The 26,798-nt window shown below is 37.5% G+C and overlaps 1 protein-coding gene across 3 annotated transcripts in view; it reads right to left on the bottom strand.

The window, feature by feature from the left end:
• The window catches only part of FOXN3 (forkhead box N3), a 228,826-nt gene that overhangs the window by 86,037 nt on the left and 115,991 nt on the right, over window positions 1-26,798 (bottom strand). For all 3 annotated transcript variants that reach the window (XM_081322211.1, XM_081322212.1, XM_081322213.1), the window contains one exon: window positions 4,480-4,544. In XM_081322211.1, the coding sequence (XP_081178337.1) occupies window positions 4,480-4,544 (65 nt within the window). The remainder of the gene's footprint in view (window positions 1-4,479; window positions 4,545-26,798) is intronic.

The following is a 26,798-nucleotide window of genomic DNA, read 5'->3' as shown; positions in this document are numbered from 1 at the left end:
AGCTTCTTTTTTTAATTTTCTTTGATTTTTCCAGCCATCAGAGTCTTTTTCATTGCGTCTTGCCTTTGCATTATCTGTCCAAAATATTAAAGCTTTATTATTAGGATCTGCAATGAGCAGTCTTGTTTCACCTAGTTTTGAGTGATTTGGTATAGGCAAAGGAATTCTCAGTTATCTCCAGCACCACAATTTAGGGGCATCAATTTCACCTTTCATTCAGTTTTTCTGAATATTTAGTTTTCACTGTGATAAATTAGAACTGGGGAGAAAAATAATGATGGCATTACTAGCTGATGTTTCTCCTAACAATTTCAATTTCATTTTCTATTTTTTATAGTTCAGCATTTCTCCTGAAGTAATCTGCATATAAGTCTTACAGTAAAAAAAAACCTTTATGGACTTGTTGCCAGCTGTTTAGACTAACACACAGGCAGACACACACCTCCTCCCAATTACCTTGGCACACTCTTTTTCCAATTTTCAACTACCGTGTTTCCTGAAAGTAAGACCTACCCCCAAAATAAGTCCTAGCTTGGCTTTTGGGAGTGGGGCTAATATAAGTCCTACCCGCAAAATAAGCCCTAATTTTGGGGCAAGGCACACACCTAAAAATCAAGCTAAGGCAGAGGTGGAGGGGTGCAGCTGCTCCACACCTACTTACCTTGTAGACAGGCCTCTCCTTGACGGTCCACTTCTTCTGTGGTGTCCACAGGCCTGCATTTTGCAGTCAGAGGCCTTTCTGGAAGGCCTCTGCAGCCGAGAACCAAACTATGGATTGAACCATAGCTCGATTCTCAGCTGCAGTGGTCTTTTGGAAAGGTCTTTGACTGTGAAATGCAGGCCAGAGCTCCATTCTCAATGCTGAACGAAGCTGCTCCTTTGGCCACAGAAGAAGTGGGCCGGATGAGCAGGGCTGTTGGTCCCAGAGTCGAAAACACACAAACACACAAACACACACACACACACACACACACACACACACACACACACACAAATAAGACTTGGTGCTTCTTGGCAAAAAAAACAAAACACAACCAGGTCTTATTTTCAGGGAAACACAGTAGTTAATTGCTCCAAATTCTATTCTGTTGCATTCTCAACTCCATATAAATTCAGAATATCCAGTATGCCTGGATATTCTGAAAGAGCCTTGGTGGAGCAGTGGGCTAATGCCTCCTTAAGTAACACCAGCTGCCTGCAATTAGTGCAGGTTCGCATCCCATCAGGCTCAAGGTTGACTCAGCCTTCCATCCTTCCGAGGTAGGTAAAATGAGGACCCAGATTGTTGGGGGCAATTAAGCTGACTTTGTAATAATGCCGCTTGGTGTGTGTGTGTGAAAGCCCTAATAAGCAGGCATATACATAGAATGAAGGCTACTGCTAAGCTTGTAAGCCGCCCTGAGTCTTCGGAGAAGGGCGGGATATAAATGAAATTTAAAAAAAAAATATTCAGGCAATCCATTGTACCTATGTTTTTAAGGATGGTTTATTGTTTCCTACACAGTTAAAAGCCTTAGTATATTTAATAAAGCAAAAATAGAAATCTTTTTTGAACTCCTTGGTGTTTTCTACAAACTATCAGATTTTAGCAATTTGATTTTGGGTTCCTTTGTCTCTTCTGAATCTTGTTTTTATAACAGGAAATTGTCATTGCTTGTATTGTTGAAGACACAATTTCAGAATCTTGAGCATTTAGTTAATGTACCATGTTTTGATTTAAAAAAAAACACTCTGTATTCAATTTAGCAAATGACATTCTGACAATACTAAAATATTACACTCCATAAATTAAAAATGTCCAGCTACACAGAAAAGTTAGTATTATTTGGATTGGAACAATCAAAATACTGAAGCTATAGATTATTTGGAGCAGTCAAAACCAATTTAAGAAGGAACCAGTCGAATAAACATATAGTCAGTTGACGCTTATGCTGACAATGTTATATATTATGTGTTACAACCTGTTTGCTAATTAAAATCCTCATATCTGATGGCAGCTATGTAATCAACGTGGAAACTTCATTACATTTCTATTCTAAAAACAATATTGAGATTCTGAATATTCTAGCACATTATCCCTCTAGCTATAATCAACCTGGGTAAAACATAATGAAATAAATGCATGTAGTCAATTCTGGTAAACTGATCTAGCTATGTGTACAATGGGTCAATTGTTTTTATGTTTTGTTCATTTTTTGCATTGACATAATTTTTCATGATACAAAAATATAGCTTTACATTTGCATCTAAATATATTCAGTTGCTCAAATAAAAACTGTATTAACAGTAATTTGTAAAAGTGTCTGAGTTACTGCAAAGTAATTGCATTGTTTCTTATTTGTACAGCTATTGACATATGAACCAATGGTCAAACAACTAATAACACTTTACTATTAAAATGAAGGTACATAAGGAAGAAATGTATCAAAGGTACTTCTATTAATGTTTACTAATAGGAATAACTCCATTGCTGAATTTAAAATTCTAGCTTATTAAAATGCCATGTCCTAAAAGATTTAATTAATTAAACCTTTTTATTAAATTATTTAATTAAATTCTTTCTATCTATCTATCTATCTATCTATCTATCTATCTATCTATCTATCTATCTATCTATCTATCTATCTATGCTTTTTCTCTTGTTTTCACCTATGAGTTCTTTCCATGCTGTTCGATATTCACAGAAGTCTATGTCCTACAAAAGAATCAAAAATAGGCAGAACCAATAATACTATTTTATTTACTTTTCTATTTTGCTCTTCTATGACATTCTTTCCTTTTTTCCTAGAGCTATTTTCTATATATTCAGATCATAAATATATTTGATAAGGAATACATCATTAATAGTTTATACCTCTTTAAAATGGAAATTCTAGATGAAAAACATTAATGAAAGAACACATGAACAATATACACACATAAATCATAATCATATCCAGACTTCTGGATAAAAATAATATATTTCCTAATAAACATGTAGAGGATTGCAGTTCTAGTAAATTTGAAAAGTTTCAAGTATAAGATGTCTTTCTCTGCCACAACCTAAAGGGTAGAGGAATTCTTAATATCTCTTCAAATAATAACAGTATTTGTTCATTATATATTAATAACATTAATAATAAAATACTTGGTGTCTTTTATTCCTGTTCTGAGCACTATATAGGTAAGTGGTAATTAGATACCAATTTTTAGTTTGGTATCCATTCAGTCATCTAATATGGTTATTATGATGTATTTTGCGATCTAAAGATACAAGCCTTTAAAAATGACACAGTGACACAAGTTTTAACCAACATGATTAAAGCAGAAATTAAAAATATATTTAAGGTTGTAGAAAATTAGCTTTACTCTATGTTCTGAACATGAATGAAGCAGTAGCAGCTGGATATTCTGGATACCTACTATCTCCCCAAGAGTTATCAAAAGATCATTAAAGTTCCTTTTCAATAAAGCATTCAAATTACACAGAATATCAATTTCCATCACTGACAATTAAATTCAAATAAGATTATTTCAACCATATAACCCTCAAAGATTCAAATCTGGCATGCAACAATAAAAAAATTAAAACTCTTTCATATTCTATCCGATCTAATTTCCAAGTTCAGCTCCATAATAACTAGTCAATATCATTCAAAAGGAAAAATGAAAACCAACAAATATAGAGAACAACAATACCTTGCAAGCATTCCTTCACTATGAACAACTATTCTTGCCTCCAGTACTGAACTGGAGAAATATACTCATAATTATACAGATAGTCCTCAACATATGACAATTGAGCCCAAAATTTATCTTAAAGTGAGAATTAAGTGAGTTTTGCCCTATTTTATGCCTTTTCTCACCACATTTGTTAAGTGAATCACTGCAGTTCTTAAATTAGTAACATGGCTGTTAAGTGAATCTGGTTGACTTAGTTGGTCAGAAAGTCGCAAAAGGGGATCACATGACTCTGGGACAATGCAACCATCATAAATGTGAGTCAGTTATCAAGCATCCAAAATGTAAATCACATGACTATGGGGATGCTACAATGGTCATAAGTGTGAAAAATGGTCACAAATCACTTTTTTCAGTGCCGCTGTTACTTCGGTCACTAAATGAACTGTTGTAAGTCGAGGACTACCTGTAATAAAAAAAATGACTATGTCTTACATATCAACGACTGTACATCACCTTCTGAGATACAGCTATCACACGACTACGGCTGGAAGTATTTTTCCACTGATACATGCAGAAGCAAAACTATACTATTCATCAACACAAGTTGAAAGGTATCATGCTGTGTGAACCATGGATGGAGGAAAAGAGATCCATTCATAGCATACTAAAGTAGTTCAGGTTAAAACAAGCTGAGCTCATGAGTATACTACATATGAATGTAGATACTGGAAAAGGATAAAAACACTAATATAAGCTTTTCTCCTGAAACAATGTGAAAGTTATGACAATTATTGTAACAAAGAATCTTTGACCTACCTTGCAGAAGAGCTCCATTTCTTTTGATAAAGGTGCTTCCTGGCCAAATGGGAGGACTGGATGTGCTAAAGTTTAAAAAGGGGAAATGGTGGAAAGAAACGTTTATATTTGGTGATTTGCAAATTGTCTAATCATACATTTTATACATTTTTGTAAATTTGGATAGCAGTTTTAAGAAAATAACATTTATCTTTTGAATAGCCGAATTATCTCTTTATAACAAATATTTATCAATCACATTCCATTTGCAAAAGAAAAAAGAACCTACACACATTTAAGAAAGGGAAACTAGAAACAAAATGTTTAACCTACGTTATTATTTCTTTAAAAAACATTAATAGTAAAGCATGCATTAAATTTAATTTTAAAACACCATTTTACATTCTCATATGCTTTGAGATAATTTTAAAAAGAATTATATAAGCTTGGATCTAGCCCTGAACTAGATACTATTTTATTTTAGTCTAGGACAACTTCTACTCTTTAAAACAGCAGATAAACTGTTCTAACCTTCATGAAATTTAAACAGATGTAGAATATTAATACACTATTAAATGCAAGTATCCAGTACAAGTAAACGATAAATAAGCTAATCATTTCTGTGTGTATTGTCTAAATATATATATATGTGTGTGTGTGTGTGTGTGTGTGTGTGTGTGTAAATTTTTTGGCTTGCTAACAAAGAATAAAGGGAGACAGATATGATCATTTCAAACTTATTTGTTCTCATCAGTCAGCCATACCCTTCTGAGATTTGAACCTGGGCCGACTGTGTCTTAAGCAGTTGTTTTAACCCCTAGGCCACAGGCTCTCTCTCTCTCTTTGTTAGCTGAGAAGCAAGGGAGATATGTGTTAAATGTTTGTTAAGTATTTAAAATGCACTTGCTTAAGTCCCAAACACGGGACAAATCTTGTTTCCTGTTTCAGCCTAACCCAAGGCCATCTACAGGCAGTAGCCACAGCAGTGGCAGCTCATATTTGTGTAAATTTTTTGGCTTGCTAACAAAGAATAAAGGGAGACAGATATGATCATTTCACACTTATTTGTTCTCATCAGTCAGCCATACCCTTCTGAGATTCGAACCTGGGCCAACTGTGTCTTAAGCAGTTGTTTTAACTGAAACACAAACATTTCACACACACACACACACACACACACACACATATAAAGACTTATGGGTAGCAGAACAAGAAATGTCTTTGATAGATACATGATATCAGAAACCAGAATAAGAACACTTGGGGAAAGAAGTTTATTTTTACCATAAATTTAGATTTTGGAACATTCTTGGTCTGAAAATTGTAGATAGATAGAATAAAAGCCACAATAAAAAATAAATAAAATTGCATAGGTGTTAAACACGTATAACTTAGGAACTTGCCTACTTCCACAGTAAAATCTGCATTAGGGCCTCCAAATCAAATTAAGGCAACAATTTGCTCACAATCTGATTTGGAATGAGCACAAAGAGCACTCAGGGGGAAAAATAATAGGCTTTTAAACTGCATTAGAGGTCCCATCTATGTGGCACCCTACAGTTATTTTATCACACAATGCTGCTGTATTTGTAAAAACGCAGTAGCCAGGAAACAACTACTTATACCAAAGTTTTGCAACTGAGTTTCAGATTTTCAAAAGACTATATGTATGAAATCAAACAATGATTTCATAGTTTGACTGATTTGAAGATATTTAAGCTTTAAACAAAGAAGATGTACCACATTTTTGCTCTGCTCTACTAGAATGAATTAACAGAAGCTATCATACAAGCATCATTGTCTTATGGAAAAACTGATTTGCCAACTTCACTAGCTGGCAACTTTAGACTAGTAATGAACAATATTACTAGTACAGTACAAAGCAGTATTTCCTAAAAATGATCTATGCAAGATTGGCCCAGTATTATTAATCCTGATTAGCAGTGATTTTTCAGGGTCTCAGACAGATATGTATCAGACCTCATAAAGAACAGTACCCCAAACATGTTTTGAAATTACAGACAGATAGAAACAAGCTCTCAATTACTTCAACTATGTTCAAATAGTTGAATCCTAATATTTATATTTAAAGTACAAAGCAAAAAAATATGGCAAGTCTCCTTCTAGTTCCACAAATATTTATCCCAACATATAAGTAACACTTATTAAATTATCTGAAATTTTGTTTTTTAACATTTTTTAATTTCTTCAAATGATAAGTTTTGAGGAAACAATATCTGAGTTCAAAATATATATACAAGTAAAATTTAGTATACATATCATGTGAAAATATATTTAATGTTAACATGTGGGCACTATCCATTCTCATGTACTACTTCCCAACATTACATTCACTAAAATATATACAAAAATAGGTATTAACTCTACAGATCTCTTCTCACCAATATTCCTTATACAGGGAGACATCCACTTATGATTGTAATTGAGTCCAAAATTACAGTTATAAGTCATGGACATTGTGAGCATTCTTTGCCAGAAAACGGAAGTAAATGACAGTTGATTTGTCAATAATAGTTTTACGATAGTGCTGTCATACTATCCAACAGCTTTTTCGGCCAAAGACCCAAAGAGTAAAAAACATCTTAAGAGTGTTTATTACTATCCTTTGTTTCCCTGTTTTATTCCTTGAAAATCTGTCATAGAAACTGGAAGATCTTCTCAAATGACATCAAGTGACAGAAAAATCAGAAAGAAAAACTGCCAGCTACACACATATCCTGTTTGTAAAAGTCCTTCCTGTGTATTTACATGGCTGTTATTATTTCTGGGAAGAGCATTTACCATATCAAAACCACTCAAATATGGGTGGAACTGACTGTTCATTATCAAGCTGGCAGTTGGCAATCAGAAACTACATAACTACATGTGATATATGCTATTATTCCAGTATTTTATATATATGTATGCATGATTAATCATTATGCATACCAAAAGATAGTCCTCAACACAATGTAATAAAAGTTGCTAATATTTAAGCCAAGAGAAAGCTCTTTAGCAGATTTTTTTAAAAGTCTAATAGCAAGCCAAACTATATTGCAGCATTATAATTGTTAAATTAAAATGGAATATTTATGTATGGCAATCACCTCAGTAATTTTTATTAACAAGATAAAAGAATTTACTATTCCTTCTGACAACCGTTGGCAGTTAATATCACAATTAGGTGTTTCCTAGCAACAGCTAGTAGTATTCTTTACAAGTCAAGGCATAGAAGAAATAGAAAAGTACGGTAACTAGACTAATTAAAATTGTATTTTAATATTTTACTGTACTTATAGCATGACATTTAGGGAAGGAACAAAATCTATATTTTCAGTGGACATGCTTGATGTCAAAAACATTTAAAAGGCTTAAGCAAATTTAATTTAGAATGTGTTGCTACTATTTTAATAAATCATAAAAGAAAAACCAGTGTAATTGACAATTTCTTAGTAATCTACAGATACCTCACACCCTTTTTTTTTTTGAGTGGGGTGGGGGGGGAGAGGCATAAAGGCATAGAACACAAGGATGCCAGGCCTTGGAAAGTGCTCCTAACATCAAGTTAAATTGATGTACCTTTTATTTTACTTTTAGTTTTTTTTCTTAAAACAACTTATCAAAAAAGTTGGCAAATAAGTTACAAATCATGGTTACTTTTGAGTTGCTAAAACATCTATAGCTGTTTTCCTAGAAATCCAAGTACATAAATTTTTGCAATCACACGTATTGCTGCATTTCACTCATCAGGGTAACCCTTATTTATTAGGATATTAATGAACTGTAGAAAATATTATGTTTATATGCTTCTCCCATTCATTCTTCTCTCACAGCTCAGAAACTTTAGTAGTGGTTTTAGTTTACTGTAGTTATATGTACCTGGAAAACTGACTCTTCAGGATGATTTTAAAAAGACTGTTTATTTCAGGAGAAAAGATGGCACGCACGGCATTCCAATTTTTCTCACAAAAATGTTGTGAGATACCCTAAAGCAGACATGTCAAACTTACGACGTCACGTGACATTGCCAACGTATCGGGACAGTTTTGCCATTGCTGGCAATGGGGTGGGCGTGGCTTCCGCATGACGTGTCCGGCCCACGAGCTGGCAGTTTGACATCCCTGCCTTAGAGGGTCACATGCAATTTCAGAAACAAATTACATGCTCATGCATTACTGGATAGAAGCTCTTTGTTAGCTATGTACACATCCAGTGTATCTGGAAGACTAGCCAACTATTCTTAAAAAACAGCTGTAATTTCAAAATGCTCTTCAAAAACCAAGCCCATACAGAGCATTTTAATCTAACCTGAATGTCCTAAGGCATGAATGACCAAATCATTCCTTTTCAGCAAGGGATGCAGTTAGCAAACTTTTCTAAATTGATGTGAGCTGGCTTATGTGTTATCACAGTCCTACTTCAGCTTACTACCTATGAATCAAGCAGCAATTCTATATAAACACTGTGTGTAGACAGGCATCAGATATATCAACTGAAGAGAGAGGAGAAGAATGTACTATTTATTTATTTAATGGAAAATTTGCAGAACTATGTGAATAGTCTTGTGTGCTTTTCACAGAAAAGAATTCTCTTTTTTTTTAGTATTTGAATTCTCTTCAAATACTATCAGTATTTTTGCAGCAATATTTTAACATACAGGTAGTGCCTGATTTCTTATCATTCATTCAGCAACCTTTCAAAATTAACAATGGCACTAAATAAAGGGATTTGTGACTGGTGCCTGATGCAGCCCCCCCCCCAATGGTCATGTTATTGTAATCTGGATGCTTGGCAACCCACTTGCACTTATGATGGGTTGCCAAGGGCCCTGAGATCATGATTTGTAATCCTCCCTGATGATTACTCAGAAAGTCGATGAGGGTAGGAAAGGTCACAAACAGTGCTGAGAGGACTCCTTCTCATCTCTTGCCCTCCACTCTAGGGCTGAAAATCCTGCTGAAAATCCTGACAGCAGCAGGAAAGCAATGACAAGTGGAGTGTTTTATTTGTGCTGGTGGACTGGTTGGCAGTGAGGCTTCCGTGGTGGATACAGCTTTGTGGCTATACTGTAGCACATTCCTGTGCCGAGCCTCCCAGAGCTTCCCTCACTCTCAAGCACTCTGCCCTCCTTACTTGAGATTTTGTCCGCTTAACAACCTGCAAGATCATTTAACCCAAACCAGGAGTGCCGGGACTACAGTCATTGAGTGAAGCAGTCACATGACATCTAATTTAATGATTGCTTTGCTCAATGATCAAGGCTCCAACTCCCAACTATGGTCGTAAGTTGAGAAGTAGCTGTACGTGGAATATATTCACTAAAGTTCCTGTTTAATTTTAATGTTTCTCACTTTATTCAATAAATTTACAGATTGTACTATAATGACTGGGTGAGTTACTAAAGCAAACCTGGCTCTTGCCAGTTGAAAAACCTTCTTACCTAGGGATTAAAAACTGTTAGATGTGAATATAATTATTGACTTCCTTTTTGCTTTACATGTTAGAAAACTGGCATATATACCTTATTTTTGAAAGCACATGTATAATTTCACATGATATTATTGTAGCCAATTCACATCTTCCATTATCAGGTGAATGAAAGACCTACTGAATGTGAAATATGCTGAAACTGAAACTGAAATTAAGAACAGAAAATCTGAGTGATAAACTTATTGGAATCCCCTAAGCTGTATATTTAGCACTGTTAATTGGAAATATTTTCTGCTTAAGCAGAAGTTACAGACCATTATTATTTACTATTAATTTTATCCAACTTCTATTTTTTAAAAGAATTAGAAATACAGCACATAGACTTTACAAATATATAAATAAGCACCAGTTTCTATCCAAAACCAAAGTGGTTTCATACTCATATTTTTTCTTAGTGTAGATCAGGGGTCTTCAAACTTGGCCCTTTTATGACTTGTGGACTTCAACTCCCAGAATTCCTCAGCCAGCAAAGCTGGCTGAGGAATTCTGGGAGTTGAAGTCCACAAGTCATAAAAGGGCCAAGTTTGAAGACCCCTGGTGTAGATCTACTGATCTGTTGTAAATCTGTTTTACAGGTAGTCCTCATCTTATAAGTAAATTTAAAATTTCCATTCCTAAGCAAGTCAGTTGTTATATGAGTTTTGCCCTATTTTATGACTTTTTTTGCCACAACTGTTAAGTGAATCACTCCAGTTGTTTAGTGAATTATGCAGTCATTAAGCAAACCTGGCTTTTCCTGTTGACTTTGCTTGTCAGAGGCCAGCTGGGAAAGTTACAAATGGTGATCGCATGACCCTGGGACAATGCAACTATCATAAATGCATGCCAGTTGCCAAGTGCCCAAATTTCGATGACATGACCATGAAGACGCTGTAGCAGACCTAAGTGTGAAAAACAGTCATAAGTCACTAAACGAACTGTTGTAAGTTGAGGACTCCATGTATAAAATCTGGGCTCCTTTCCCAAAAATGAAAAATTCTGTGCTAAGATGAAAATGAATGCTACACATACAGAAACCATTTCTGATGTAGAGCTGGAAATGAAATGAGAAGACTATTTTCCATACTAGTAATTTTTTAAAATCACTATTTGCCTTCCAGGTTCTGGAGTCCAACTTCCAGAATTCCTAGGCAAGTATCTGCAATTTGAAATTCTGCAGGCTTTAGAGATAAAGGCCAAATGAAATATAACATGTATCTATCTCACTAGAAGGGAAGAATGTCCAGTCTTCATCTACTAAGAGATTTAGATTTATTTATTCTAAAACTCAGTCCTGCTGTCAGCCTGCTGAGAATGTTAAAAGTCTATTTCCTTACTAAATTCAAGGTAAGGCACTGTATTAGTTTTTTCCAAGACAAACGACACTAATTACAAAGGTAATGCAGTAATTCATTAAGCAGCAGTGACCTTTCCATAATGAATGCAAAAGAGGTCAACTTTCTCTCTGTTCCTTGAAATTCTTCAGATGACTAGTAAAATACCAAAAAGAAAAAGGGGGTCGCATTGCACATCATGCAAGCGTCTTGACTAATCTACTTCTCCCTTCCCCCAACTACTAGTATGCTTTGCCTAAACAAACTACTGAAAATTTCTTCCACATCTATGACACATATTACTTTTCCACTACCATGACTAGATTCCAGTACCCTCAATTTAATTTTTACCATTTTTTTTATTTGTGAATTTTCCCTTTGCTATCATTGTAAAAACAAGGTGCGAAGATATCAGCCAGATCAAAGAACAAGAGAACATCAGTGTTGCATATACGCTCCAGTCCCATTTTGCATGACACTAGGACAATCATAAACAATTATTTCCATTTCATTTATAAATAAAATTTCTACCATTGTAAGTTCTGAATGTTTATAATATAAAGGTAGTGCACAATTTTAATAATAAAGATAGTCTTTGTAAAGTAGCAGTGTCTTCAATAACCAGACAACTAAAATAAATTTTCAATGGGAAAATAGAACTAATTATATTAAAAACTGCTAAGCCAGTACTGTTTGAATACTGTTAGAAATCTGAATTATTTACATATAATTATGTCCAAAGGACAAGCGCATCAAAACTCAGATTGAGCTATATCCTCAGGAAAATTTTCTTTATTCATTATATTTACAAACTCTGCAATTCTAAATCAATTTAATTACATGACTATAAATAATTCACTGAGAATGTAACTTTCATTTGCCATATTTCAGTTTTCTTTGAAAATACTCTTTTTCAATCCTCATCCCAATTTCAACCATGTTTCTATTCCAGGGAAAAGTGTAACCCCCTGATAAGATGAATATAAATTCTCCTTTCACAATCTGAACAGATAATTGGTTTTTGCTCCCTCATTTATTAAAGCTAATTGTGTTGAAAACTTTACTCTAAATGTTAACTGTCACATATGAAATTGGAAAGAAAGAAGTAAACAAATTACTCTTTTTGCAAAACGTAGACATGGAATATGCATAGGTCATATGGAAAGGTATCACATTTTTCACCTAAATCTATAAATAAGGTGTAAACTTTATAAAGCAAAATTTCTATAAACCTCTATGTGCATAAATTATTATGCATGGAGCCTTCTGGCACCTTGACTATTTGCAATATTCCAGATTGGAAAGAATTTTTTGTACAATCAGCCATACATACAAAAATTCTGCCCCCTTCACTTATTTGTGATAAGTCAGCCTTTCTCAGTGGATGACTTCCAGAAAGTTTTAAAGATAGTAGGGAGAGGCAACTAGATTTGGCTGAGAGTACTGGTTTCATTTTGTTATTCAACCTGATGGATCAGATGTTGTCAAACAGTAGGACTTGAAGGGTATCATGTGACAAGTTAAGCGCTACTCCATAATGTCATTCATTCCTTCTCAGATGTCTCCCATTGCTCCTTATACTGTCAAGCACTGAGATAAGGGTAATGTCTGATGGGCATCTTCTCTCAGTGATAATAATGTGTACTAGATGAAGCAGGAACATGTACATAAGCTCTTAAAGCTTGTTATTTTTACTCATACTCCACTATTCTAAGACAAGAAGGAATGATGTGACAGGATGAAGAGACCCAATCCTTCTTGTAGTCCTTCAGGTGTGCTGACTAGATCGCAGGTGTCAAACTTGCCGTGTCACATGATGTGTCACGATGTATCTCGACTTTTTTTGCATTGCCTGAGCTGGGGTGGGCGCAGCCTCCATATGATGCACCCAGTCTGCGGGCCAGCAGTTTGACACTCTAGACTAGATGAACTCCCAGCTAGTTTTATCTCTGTCCCATTGTTTGCCTACATTGGGAAAGGCAGAGGCGAAGATGACCTGATTCTGTCAGCACTCCTCTGCTTTATCCATGCTATAGTCTCAAATAAAAGGGACAACATATAGAGCAATTATGGAAGATGGGCCTTGGGCAGTGGTTCCTCACTAAAAGTATTACAGACCAGATGGGCAAGTCTTGTACCCAGGAATTGTAGCTTTCATTCATCATCCCTGAATACTGCTTTAAAAGACCATGACATCTAGTGGGCAACAATATGAGAGAAACTGTCACGCACAAGAGCTGACACACACAGAGAGAGACATACAGATCTGGGAGTCATCATAGTGCCACCCAAGCTGTATATCAAGACTATTTCATAGAAGTATATTTAGCATTTATAAGGATCAGCTGCTTCTCCAAATTCACAGGACAATGAACTCACAAGATTTCCAAACTGGATTGGTTCATTAGTTTGAACAAAACTGTTGAATTTTTCTTAACAAAAGAAAGGCTCTTTATAAGATTCATAGCCACTTTTCATGACCTTCTGCTCCACTCCCTACTCTTTTTTGGCTTTCAAATTTCAATCCACTTTAAGAAATCTCAAGACTAATTGGGGCCAGGACTACTTTGCTTTGCCATTTTTATTCTTTTCCTTTTCAATGTTGTTGAATGCCCAGATCTATAACACCTCTCTTCTCTGTGGGTGTAATTTAATAATCAGCAGAAAAGTATTTTGTTTTAACTGACTGAGCACCAAGATTTTACAGAGATATGTTTCACTGTCAGATAAGGACTTGAAAAGGGGAAGAATGTTTATTTGCATTTCCAGCATAGAGGACAATGGAAAAGGACTTCCTTGCTGCTATGCTCAACTCAATTTTATTAATCGGTCAAATATTTGCTTTTTAACCTCTGCCGCTTTTTCATAGGCAAAACAATAACTGTGTTTATAAAGTGGTCTTGGGTCTAAGTGAAATGTAGAGGTAGATGTATGGGGCTAGCACAAAGTAGACATCTCACTGGTGAGAAGAAAGAATAGTGAAGTAATGTTTTACTTGGCAAGATTAGAGAACTAGAAAGTAAAAAAGAAACTTTAAACATTTGCATAACTTTTTTGGCTTTTAACTTTTTACTATATTTATAGCAGAATGCGACTTCAAAAAGTCATCCCTCTCCATTTCTATTCTCGTAACAATCTCAAAAACAGATTAGTTACAAAAATGAAACCGGCACCATACTATTCAGTGAGCTTCATGGCTAAATGGGGATCTTAATCTGGTTAATGTAAAACCTTAAATTGCTAAATTAACAAAATCTACAAGGAATGAGAGAACCAAAATAGATCACAAAATCTGGTTAAGTGTAGGATAAAATACCCTGTTTGAAGAAGTTATGAACGCTTCATTGAAAGAGAGATTAAATTCTATGGAAAAAAATCATCTCCACTTAACAGTTGCTGTTCATTTGGGAGACCCTGAAATTGAATCCGTGATATGGAGTTCTATGTCTTTGGGCTATAATTCCATGAGAGAAAAATCATACATGTTGCCCTGAGCCGCACAGATTTAAATGTAATGAACTGCTTACCAACAGATTGGAGTAACATTTGTCATTATGTAACCTGCCCTGTTTTATTCTGCCATGGTGACACAGCTGGTAGCATCAGATTTTTCAATAAAATGAATGACCTTACTATTCTAGGCCAGGACCTGGAAAGAATTACACTTTAGTTGCCCTAGTGGAGTGGTTTTCAATGGTTGTACTGTGGCACACTGTACACCACAAAAGATCCACATGTATACGCATCAGCCAGAACTACAGTTCCATGACATCACTAGGGGTGAACTGCCTCCATTTTTCCTCCCAAGCTCCACTAAACTGTGATTCATTAGATTTCTGCTTTTGAGACCCAGAAGTCTCACCTATGGGATTTGTGCCATGAGATGAAAAAGGTTGAAAATCTTTGCCCTAGTGCAAAGATAGGCAACCTGCAGGCCTGCAGATGGTTTGGATTACAATTCCCCTAATTCCTGATTAGCTACGTGAACCAGTTGCCTATATTTGGTTTATGATGGGAATTAGATATATTTTAGTGATTTAATTCCTACATTTTTAGTGAAATGATTGCTTTGAATTCTACTACTAGACTTCATCCGACTTAATCTGGTCTCTAATTTTGGTGGCGCAGTGATTAGAATACAGTATTGCGGGCTAATTCTGCCCACAGCCTGGAGTTCGATCCTGATGAGGCTCAAGATTGATTCAGCCTTCTACCCTTATGAGGTTGGTAAAATGAGGAGCCAGATTGTTGGGAGCAATATGCTGAATCTGTAAACCATTCAGAGAGTGATATAAAGCACTATAGAGTGGTATATAAGTCTATTGCTATTGTTATTTTCATAAAGTTCACAGAGAATTTATTTCACAATTTGTGGTGAGAGGCAATCAATAGGCAGACATCCAATCTGTATATAAATTTTCTATTCAATTCTTTGAATAAACAAAATTTCTTAAGTATCCAAGGGCAGTGGTCAACAAACACATTACATTAGTTTGCTTAATGATAATGAAAAACAAGAAATATAAGGATCTAAATTAATATCAGCCAGCCAGATTTTTCTACAATCCTTCAAACAAGGTGCCTAGGCCTAACTGGTTTTGCTGAAAGTGTGCAACATATAAAGAATAAGTGTACAAGTGATCTTCAACTTATGACTGGTTTCTTAGTGGCCATTCAAAATTATGACAAACCCCCCATAAGCCAGACTCAAAGATCTGATGGCCAGTGACACCCCACCCCCCAATAGTCATTTTGGGTGCTCAGTAACTGGCCTGCATTTATGGCGGTTTGCAATGTCCCACAGTCATGTGACTGCAATTTATTTTTTTGTTTTTTTCCAGTGTTTATTTCTGGTTTCTGGAAGCCATTCATAAAAAAAATTGAGTTGCCCAATGTCCACATTCCCAGGTGAGATCCAGTATTTGCTAATTCAGTGTTTACTGCAACTTTATAGACTACAACTATTTATCACAAATAATGATAATTGACTGTATTTGTATCTATGACTATTGAGAATTTACTAGAAATTACCTAATCCCTTCCAATCTATAAATAATGAAGTCTGCTCAAATGTTATCTTCTATGTAATTGTCATTACAAGTAATCCTTGACTTATGATCACAACTGACCCTTGAATTTTTGTTATAAGTTGTTGCAGCCATAGGTTGGATCACCATGACAGGATTTGATTTTTATGACCATTTTAGAATGATTATTAAGTGAGTCACCATGGTCATTAAATGCATCACATAGTAGTTAAGTGAATATAGTCATAAGTCTGAATCCACCTTATCCGATGGATCACAAAAATGATCATATGATCACAGGACACTTTAATTGATCATAAATGTGAGCTGGTTGTCAATCACTCAAAAATGTGATCATGCAACCCACAGGGTGATAGTGATGGTGGCAGTCCTAACTTTGAGGATGCACTGTAAGTAACCTTTTTTTGAATCTGTTGTAACTTCTAATGGTAATTAAGTGATCGGTCATAAGTCAACAACTACCTGTTTTATTAATAAATGTTCAAAAGCACATAGGAAAATATTTTAGGTGAAGTGATCTTGATACAAAGCAATGTAGTTAAGAAAAACTTGGAAAAAGTTTTGAAAACACATGCTCTGATATACAAGGATATATAAAAATATATCTACATGAAAAAATAGAGTCCTTATAGATCAGTTTAGCTTTCTGGATAAACTATGGGAAGCCCACTATTACAATGTGGAAGCAATTCCCTTCTCTTTTAGATGTGTACTATTTGTGACTCAAACATATTTATGCTTTCAAAATTAAAAGCACCAAAATGTTGGTCTTCCATATATTTACCTAGTACTTCTTGAAAACTATCAAAAAGAATAGCCATATTTTGTGGCAGGAAATTTCATTAGTTTATTAGACGTGATATAAAGAGTTACTTTCTTGGTCTTATTCCAACAATTTCACAGATAATCTAGCTTTCTCCTGATATTAAAAACTGCTAACTTGGCATGAAAATGAAGTACACCCTCCTCACTCTTGTCTCTTGGTTTGCAACTTTATGTCTATACTACTAAAAATCTTGTGTCCAGTAGGAAAAAATATATAAATATGATTAAATATAAAATAGTTATAAAATTTATAAAATTATTATAAATTTTAAATTATGATTAACATTATAATGTATAGGGCACATCTGAGTGAAGAAATAATACCAAAATTAGTTCTCATTTCATTTATTTCATAAGTAAAGCTATCCAGCATTTTATATTGCAGTGAGAAAAATATTAATTGTTCTGTTCCTTCAATCAGATCAACTAAATTTATAGGTTACCATAAATTGAACTAGCTGTAGAAGTGGCTGTTTGAGAACTTCATTAAATCATGAAGGCTGAACTGGGCCACCCCTACTTTTTATCAGTTTCACAAATTTCGGTTCCCTCTATCACAAACACACATTCTAGATCTATGTAATTCTGTATTCAAAAGAAATTCCTGAAAATCTCAGTAAAAAATAATAATTAATGCTCTTTAGTCTGGAAAAGGTTAGAAAACTATTTATAAAGTTTTGAAGCTCCACCAATCCAGTCTCATACCAAGTATTTTATATTTTAAATGACCAAGTGTTTCTTGACTGTAGTGCAGACATGTCAAACACAAGGCCCGGGGGCTGGATGTGGCCCACGAAGTGGTTTCATGTGGCCCGCAAACCCATACTGGAAACAGTGAGGGAACAGCACCCGCTGCCTTGTCCCTAGCCCAGGCCAGCCGGGAGCCAATGTACAATTTCATGGTGGCCATTTATGCTGAAACACATTCAGTCTTAGCTCCACAAGGCCGTCTGGAAACAGCGAGGGACCAGCCCCTGCCGCATCGGCCCCGCCCACTGGGGCGGTATCACCCTTTGTGAGGAATGAAGAAATGCACCATTGCCTGGAAGTGGCCAGCACATGGCCCTGCCTACTTTGGGCAGGCTAGAGGCTGGGCAGCGTTGTGCTTCTCTTCAGATTCATGCCACCCGGCTCATCCTCTCAGCACTGTGAGGAGAGCGCCCCGCTGCCTTCCAAAACTGGGCAGGCTCCAGGGTGGACAGCATTGCATGGGTAACATCGACTCTCATGCTGCTCATGGCATCCCTTCCCCCAGAGCCCACCAAGCCAGATATGTGAAGTAGGTGAGGGCCATGTGCTGGCCACTTCCAGGCGATGGTGCATTTCTTCATTCCACACAAAGGATGACACTTCCCCAGCTGCGTTTCTTGCCTGTTTTTCTCCCTCCCTCATCTCAAATATTTTCCCACCACTCTAAGGAAGGAAGGAAGGAAGGAAGGAAGGAAGGAAGGAAGGAAGGAAGGAAGGAAGGAAGGAAGGAAGGAAGGAAGGAAGGAAGGAGAGGGAGGGTCTGAGGGAAGTCCTGCCTTAGTCCTTCCCTGCTGCCCTTTCACCATCCCCTTGCCCCCTCCTTCTGGCCTATCCTGGGGGGGTCTCCCATCCTATTGCTAAGGAAGCTTTGGATACAAAGCCAGGTTTCCTCACATGGAGAGGGAGTAGGCCTTCCTCTTGACTTTGCCCTCATACCCATCATGAGCAACCTAGCTAAGGAGAGCAAGCACAGCAGCAGCAGCCTTGAGGAGGTAAGTGCAGCTGGGCACCCCCTTGGGGAAGTGGGGCTGGGCTTAGTGCCTTCGGTGCTTGAGGGCTGGGCTGGGCATTTGACCTCCGTACCACCGTCCAGCCCCCCCCACATGGCCTGAGAGGAACAGTGAGGATCCTCCAGTGGACCATGCACTGGCCCCGGTCCCATCTCCTTCTGCCAGAGACCCTCAGATCTGTCCCACTCCTGCCCAGGCCCCCATAGGTACCCTTGACGCGAACAATGTAGAGCTGACCATGCCCACCCAGTAGGTCACATGCACTCCAGCCATGCCCACCCAGTAGGCCACGCCCACCCTGGCCACACCCACCCGGCCCCCTGAGGGCAGCCTCAATGAAATTGAGTTTGACACCCCTGCTGTAGTGAGTAGAAAATCAACAAATAAATTGTCTGAAATGAGAACAACTTGGGACCATAGTACATCTTTTCAAGAGTGGCAGTCATAATAAACTCACTATAAAAGTACAGGATTAAATCGTCCAGTCATTCACAAAAAATTCAAGTACAACATCTAAATACCTACAAGTTTTTCTTTTTTTAGCTAAAGCCATGAAGAAATGTACAGACCTTGTTTAACAGAATAAGAGAGTTGGAAGGGACCCTGGAGGTCTTCTAGTCCAACATCCTGCTGAAGCAGAAGACCCTATATCAGGGGTAGGGAACCTTGGATCTTTTATGACTTGTGGACTTCTATATCCAGAATTCCTGAAGTCAGCTATGCTGACTCAGGAATTCTGGCAGGGGGAGGCAGGATCTGGCATGCACCCACCCTTTGCTGCTGCTGCCCCACATCATCCCACGTGCGTCTCTGGGATGTGTGTGTGGGATGATGTGGGGTGCCAGCGGGGGTGGTGGGCATACACCACAGCTCACATTCCCCCGCCACTGCCTCCACCAGCGCGAGGATGGACGGAACAGCTTTGCTTCCAGATCTGCTGCCAGCCGGGCTTGGTAATGCAGGGATCACTGCTGCCGCCTCCTGCTTCCCTGTGTGGTTCACTGGTCAAGGGGCTCGGAGCAGTAGCAGGAGGAGCAGCCACCACCCCCGTCAGAGCCACTATGTAGACAAGGCCCGTACCAGGTGAGGGCTCCTTTACAGCCGTCCCAGGGCCGTCTATGCCCACACCGATGGGGCTGCACTCTGCCCACGCTGATGGGGCTGCCATGATGCAAGATAGCCAGCACTGTCGGCCCCCATGCGCTCGCTGGTCTCTGTGTGTGGGAGCTGATGGTGTCAGGCAGCAGCTGCTCCGGCCCGTCTCGCTTGCCTTGCCCTGCGGCAATTGGCACACCCACCCTGTCTCACCTTGCCTCACCCCACAGGACGAGCCTCTGGCCCACCACCCCACACACCAGAGACTCCTTGGATCTCCCGCAACCCTGCCTGCCCCCCACAGGTGTCCCTCCTGACGAGAATCATCAAGGTGCCCACACCCACTGTGGCCATGCCCACCCAGTCTACCGTGACCACTGCAACCACACCCACCCAGTCGGCCACGCCCACCCGGCGATAAATAAATGGGTTTTGGGTTGCAGTTTGGGCACTTCGTCTCTAAAAGGTTCACCATCACTGACCTAGTGGAACCCCCGGATTTCTGGAGGAATATTTTATGGAAAGCTAAGTGTAAAATGGAAAATTTCAGGCTAAGTGAATATTGTTATATCTGGCAAAAGAGAAACAATGAATGTCATGATTTGGGGATGTTTTGCTGTCCCTTTACTGTAATGATTTACCATCAGTGAAGGAAGCATGAATTCTATGTTTTATAAGAGAATTCTACAGAAGAATATCAGGCTATTTGTTCATCACCTGTAGCTGAAGCATAGGTGGGTCAAGCTGCGAGATAATAATCCAGAACATACTAGCATGTTACAAGAGAATGGATGAAGAACAAATTTAATATTTTGATATAGCTAAGTCAAACTCTAGACCAAAATCTCATAGAAATATTCTGGCAGTTCATTTTAGGAATCCCGCAAATGTTGAAACAGTTTGCTACAGACAAATTGGCCAGTATTCCTACAAAAATATGAGAGATTGATAATTACAAAAAATATTTTGTTGCATTTATTACTACTAAAGATGGTACAATCAATGACTGAATCTACAGGGAAGCTTATTTTTTTGTCACTAGCATACTACATATGTATTATTCTGTTTAGTCAACAAATGAAACAACCACTAAACATTGGCAATATCAATCAGAATAGAGCTGGGACCTTAGAGGTCTTCTAGTCCAACCTCCTGCTCAAGCAGGAGACCCTATACCATTTCAGATAGGTGGTTGTCCAGTCTTTTCTTAAAAGCCTCCAGTGATGAAGCACCCACAACTTCTGAAGGCAAGCTATTCCATTGGTTAATTGTCTGTTAGGAAGTTTCTCCTTAATTGCAAGTTGCTTCTCGCCTTGAATGGTTTCCATCCATTTTTTCTTGTCTTGCCTTCTGGTGCTTTGGAAAATAAGTTGACTCCCTCTTCTTTGTTGCAACCCTTTGTAAAGTCTGCAATACTGCTATCGTGTCACCCCTAATCCTTATTTTCTCTAGACTGGTCATACCCAATTCCTGCAACCATTCTTCATATGTTTTTGTCTCCAGCCCTTAATCATCCTAGTTGCTCTTCTCTGCACTTTTTCCAAAGTCTCAACATCTTTTATGTAATGTGGTGACTAAATCTGGACGCAGTATTCCACTGATTTGTTTGTTTCTAAGATTCTGGTCAGATATCAGCAGGATCCAATTCTCTTTAGGTATCAATGTACCCACATGAAGCTCTGATAAAATTAAGTGCCAAAATTTGTGGTTCTATGTTTCGAGTCACAGTTGACTCCTTGAAACTGCTTGGGCAAGTCCCTGCAATTTTCTTGACAGTTTGCCATTGTCTTCTTCCTAGGGCTGAGAAAGAATGACTGGCCCATATCACCCAGGTAGCTTCATGCCTAAAGAACTAGACTAGAACTCCTGACGATTTCATGTTCAGATCCATGCTGTTATCTTGGCAACAATATGAAGCTGATATACTATTGTTTTCTTTCAGGATTTTTTAAACTTCCCAATCTATCTCAAAGATTTAGTATTTCCCATCAAATATTAACCAGTCCTACCCTGCTTTACATTTTTGAAGAATAACACAGTATTCTTCTTAAGGAAAAAGAAGAAAAGGAAATCCTACAGATAATATCTTCTGATTGTCTATTTTTTATTGATTTTGTATATGAAAGGCACATATTCTGATAAAGAAAGTTGATGTTGAATCAGCAAAATAACTGGCCAAAAAAAGCTGGCCAAAGTTGGCATGTCTTGGTAGCACTGGAAACTTATATTAAATACTGGCAGCTACTGCAATCAATGCATAAGCAGCACTGCATTCACATTACAACATACATTAAACCAGATGAAGTTTGCAATATTTGGGTTGTACACTCAGATCCCAGATAATTGAAAAAGAATATGTGCACCACAGCAACAGCATTGAGTAGAATAAGCTTTAAAACACTGTGTGTCAAAATCAGGCAAATGCATCTCTTTCCAAGATTTGAAAGACATGAACAGTGGGTCACTTTCTCTCTGTGGTTTCCTGCCAGACAAGCTGTATAAATCTTCTAATTCCTTCTCTTAATCCAACCCCCTAGAGGCTTTTTATTACTGGAAGAGTTAAAGCCATTCTGCCTGTAGTCTGAACTATGTAGCAAGATCCAGCATTTGGGGGGATGCAATGGAATGCTGACATTTGATTTCTCCTTGAAGATAGCATCTGTTCATGTAACATCACAGTCGTAGTATTACAAAATGCTGACTTGCAAGAAAGAATCTGCTTCTCTTTTGGAGATTTCAGTCACTACTGGAAACTAGTTCTGCAGGTTTCTACCAACAGAGAATCTAAACAGAATGAATGCTTCAGGTACATACATATATGCAAAACCATTATTTAAGAAATGGCAGGTAGCATTTCATGAAATGCTTTCAACTTGGAACAGTGCCTTGTAATGACCTCCCAACAGAAGTTTATTATAATAGGAACAGTTTCACCAATGTGTATTTTGTATTTATGAGCTAATCCAATACTCTACTTCAAATACCTTATTGGTATTTTAAATAAGCTTCATAAGTGAGAAAAGAAAAAAAAACACTTTAATTTTTAAAACTTTTTTCCCCAATTTATCTTCTGCAAAATACTTCCAACAGTTGAATGCAGAAATATTACAATATTAACCAGGAGGGATTAAGCCTTCTGTGTTCACAGAGCTGGAAAGATCAGACATTTTTTCCCTCCAACTGCTACTTGTCATCCAAAATTCCCAATCTTCTCGAGACAGTGGATACATTTGGAACATTTATGGTTATTTTTTTCACAAATGACTTAACACCACAGGCACAGCCAATCACATTGCACCCATTTACCAGAAGGAAAACACATAAGGATGCCTTCCACCAGCAATTTTAGCTCCTGCTGTAACTCCTCTGCTAAGCTTTGTGTTTTGTTATTGGGAATTTGGCATATTTCCAAACAAAACACAGTGCCATAGTCTTATGACAACTAAATGAATAGTTAGAAATATAGATTTGCATTACTACCATCATTATTACTATCTAAAAATAATAAAAATAAAACCAGACAGGACAAGTAACCTGGTGTGGTGCCAAGAATTTTTTCTTATGTATATACTAGCACCCTGGTTATAATCCAGCAGTAACAAAATTTACCACTGACTAATACATCTCAAATTGAAATCTCCAACTTGAGGCATACTTTAGATTACACAATTTATTTAATTTGTAGATTTTTCTTGTTCTTCCCCATCTCTTGCATTTTGAAATATCTTGTCCAGTGAGGAAGACAGTTGTGTCATTCTGATTAGTTCTCAGAAAGCTATTGCCCTGCTGTGAGTGTTGAGTTTTTCCTTATAGACCATGTTATAATTGTTGTTGTTTTTAATAAACAAAAAAAGCCTACTGTACAGTCCCAAATAGGAGCTACACAAAGGTACAGAAACTTAAATTATTGCTTTTAATATATTGCATAGGAAGAATCAGTTGCAATAGCTGATTCTTGTCAGCTTCAGAGAATACCTATGTTTTCAACTTTAGGGCCAAGTTGACAGCCCTAAAGGCAGATTTGTTTTTTTGTTTTTTTGGACAACTTTATCATACAAGTCAAAGGTGCTGTAGTATTATAAGGAACAAATGAAAATAATTTCCAAGCAGTTAAAAAACTACATCTCCATATTTATTCTCATTTTTCTTATAGAAAAATATCACCAGTTATTTAATAAACTATTATTGCAGCTGTTTAAAGGCTATGTTTTTCTATAAATTTAATGGAATGTCATCTCTATTAGTTCAATATATGTCCAGTGCAACAAGTATCAGCTAGAAGTTACATAATATTTTGTACATCAGGGCTTTTCAACCAGTGGTACAGGTACCACCTGTGGTACACTGGCACCTGGTAGGTGGTACGCGACCATCCTAGAAAAGTGGTAGCGGGGGAGAGGAATGAGCTGAACCGGTGGCAGCACCGCACAAGCCTGAGTGAGAGACGACTGGAGCTGCAGGGCTGTCAGGGCTCAGCGGAAGCACCAGGATCAGCGCCAGGCTCCAGCTGGAGCTCGGCACTGATCCTGGCATTTTGAGCCCAGAAGAAGTGCCAATCAGCTGGAATGTTGCAGCATCTCCAGCTTCTTGTGATTTACATTCAAATGCTTAGCAACTGATTCATATTTATGACGGTCACAGTGTCCCAGGGTCATGTGAAGTGACCAAAACCTGCTGCAACCACCCAGTAGATGGGGGGAATAAAAACCAACCCCCCCGCTGCCAATCCTCAACAGAAATGCTCACAATGAAAACCTCGGACAGGAGGAAGAGCGCCACCAGGCGGGCAGGCAGGTGTCTTGCTCGGCTGTGGCTTTGGGGGCACTTTTTTCAGTGCCATTGTAACTTCAAAAAGTCACTAAGTGAACTGTTGTAAGTCGAGGACTACCTGTACTTCATCACTTTTTTTGGGTCATCAAGTTTTTGACACCTTGCTAGGCGACTGGTGGTACTCAGATGTTGCCATATCCTAAAAGTGGTACAATGGGTGAAAAGGTTGAAAAGCCCTTTTACATAAGTAGGACTCCAAATGTCACTACGGTCATAAAAGTAAAGTGATTACTGAGACATGGACAATACAAAATTGCTATCATTTATACCAACCTCAAACTTTCAAATACTGTTTCTTAAATATCCAAAATGACACAATTCAAGATGGACTCAACTAATTTGGAGGAGCCCCAGGCTTTGCAGAGGTGAGAGAAAGTCTTTAATGGGGTATCTAAAACCACCAAATCTATTTAATTGTGAAGAACTGGGAAGCTACGAAACAGTCATGAAATAAAGTATCCTGATAGAGGGCAAGTTCCAGCCTGGAGTATGACTAGAATGGAGAGCAACTTCCTCTCTACATTTTGGGGTGAAAGTTGTCACAGGTGTTTGGCTCTTAAGAAATCTTTGTGGATCATACTAGCATCTGCAGTGATACAAACTCTTCTTATATTTTCAGCGTGATGCATCCAGCCCATGGGCGGGCAGTTTGACACCCCTGCCTTAACTGAACTGATTTTAACCACATTGTTTTCTTCTCTAAGAATGTAAATACACTGATAAGCAAGTTTGTTTGTACCACAGGAAAAGTTTTAAATAAAGCTATATTTGCTTTGATGTAAAATGCATTATGTCAATTGTCTGAATGACAATAATTCTGAAACACACTAAAATGCTGTTTTGAAACATATTGTCAAACCTAGACAAATAAACATAGAAAACCTCTGTATGTAGTCATGGAAACTGTTTGACTTTTCTTCTTTTCCCATACTAAAAGGTGGAATGAAATGACAACTTTCAGAACTAGTAGGAGGGGGAGGGGGGAATACACTGTTTCTAAACCATTACTGCTCCACTACTACATCCAAGAACTGTGATAACACCAAGTATGGTATTTACAGTACACTGGCAAAGACAAAATGGCCCTTCATTGTGGACTATCTGAAGCTTTCCCACATGTTTAATTGTATTCTGCCCTTAATGGGAAAAAAATCAAAATAAATATTTGAATGGCATATATAGTAAGAGCTTTGCAGAAGAGGGTTGTTGTTACTGAAGCATATAATGACACCCAGAATGCCTGCAAGCCAAGTTACAAAATATTTAGCTAGCTCAGCCTTCCTCCAATCTGGTTCCCTTCAAATGCAGCAGCTCATAATTCCCAAAATTTCAAGCCAGCGGATCTCTGGATTTAGTTGAATTACTGAGTTGTATTCCAGCATATTTGGAGAACAAATATGTTTCCTAATTCAGACATGAATACAGAATGAAGCAAAGTTTTTTTATATATAGAATTCATTGAGTGGGAAGACAATGTAGATTATAATTTTTAATGTTTAAGTTATTATCAATTCTTAAGCTACTACAGTTACTGAAAACTTTCAATTGCTGTTCTTTATTCTCTTCATTTTTTTTACAACAAAACATTTTGTAACTTCAAATGACCATGTATAAAGAGTTCTTAACAATTAAATTAAAAATAAGGAAAAGAAGATGAAATCCCTCCCTCCCCCCCTTTTTTTAATCAGGATGATAAAATGTTCAAACCCATTGTAGTTTCTATGTAAGGTTATCTGTTACCAAGGCAACAGTGCATGTCTTAGTACTAATGGCCTGTCCTTTTGCCAAGCAACAAACAGCCTTGTGATGTAACTGCACCTGTCTCAGCTATGCGTTGCTATGGAGGCCTTCTAGTTACTATGGTTACCATCACGCTAATCGCCTAGCAAGGGCAGACATACAGCCGTTCCCTGCAAAAGCCCAGCTGTTCTTCCCAATCTCTGCCTGAAGATTGATTGTTTAGGCCATGTGATGGAACG

This window comes from Vipera berus, assembly GCF_964194415.1.
Source record: "Vipera berus genome assembly, chromosome: 1".
In the NCBI taxonomy this organism is placed as follows: Eukaryota; Metazoa; Chordata; class Lepidosauria; order Squamata; family Viperidae; genus Vipera; species Vipera berus.
Note: the sequence above shows the minus strand (reverse complement) of the source record. Positions and strands in the feature narration are given on the sequence as shown.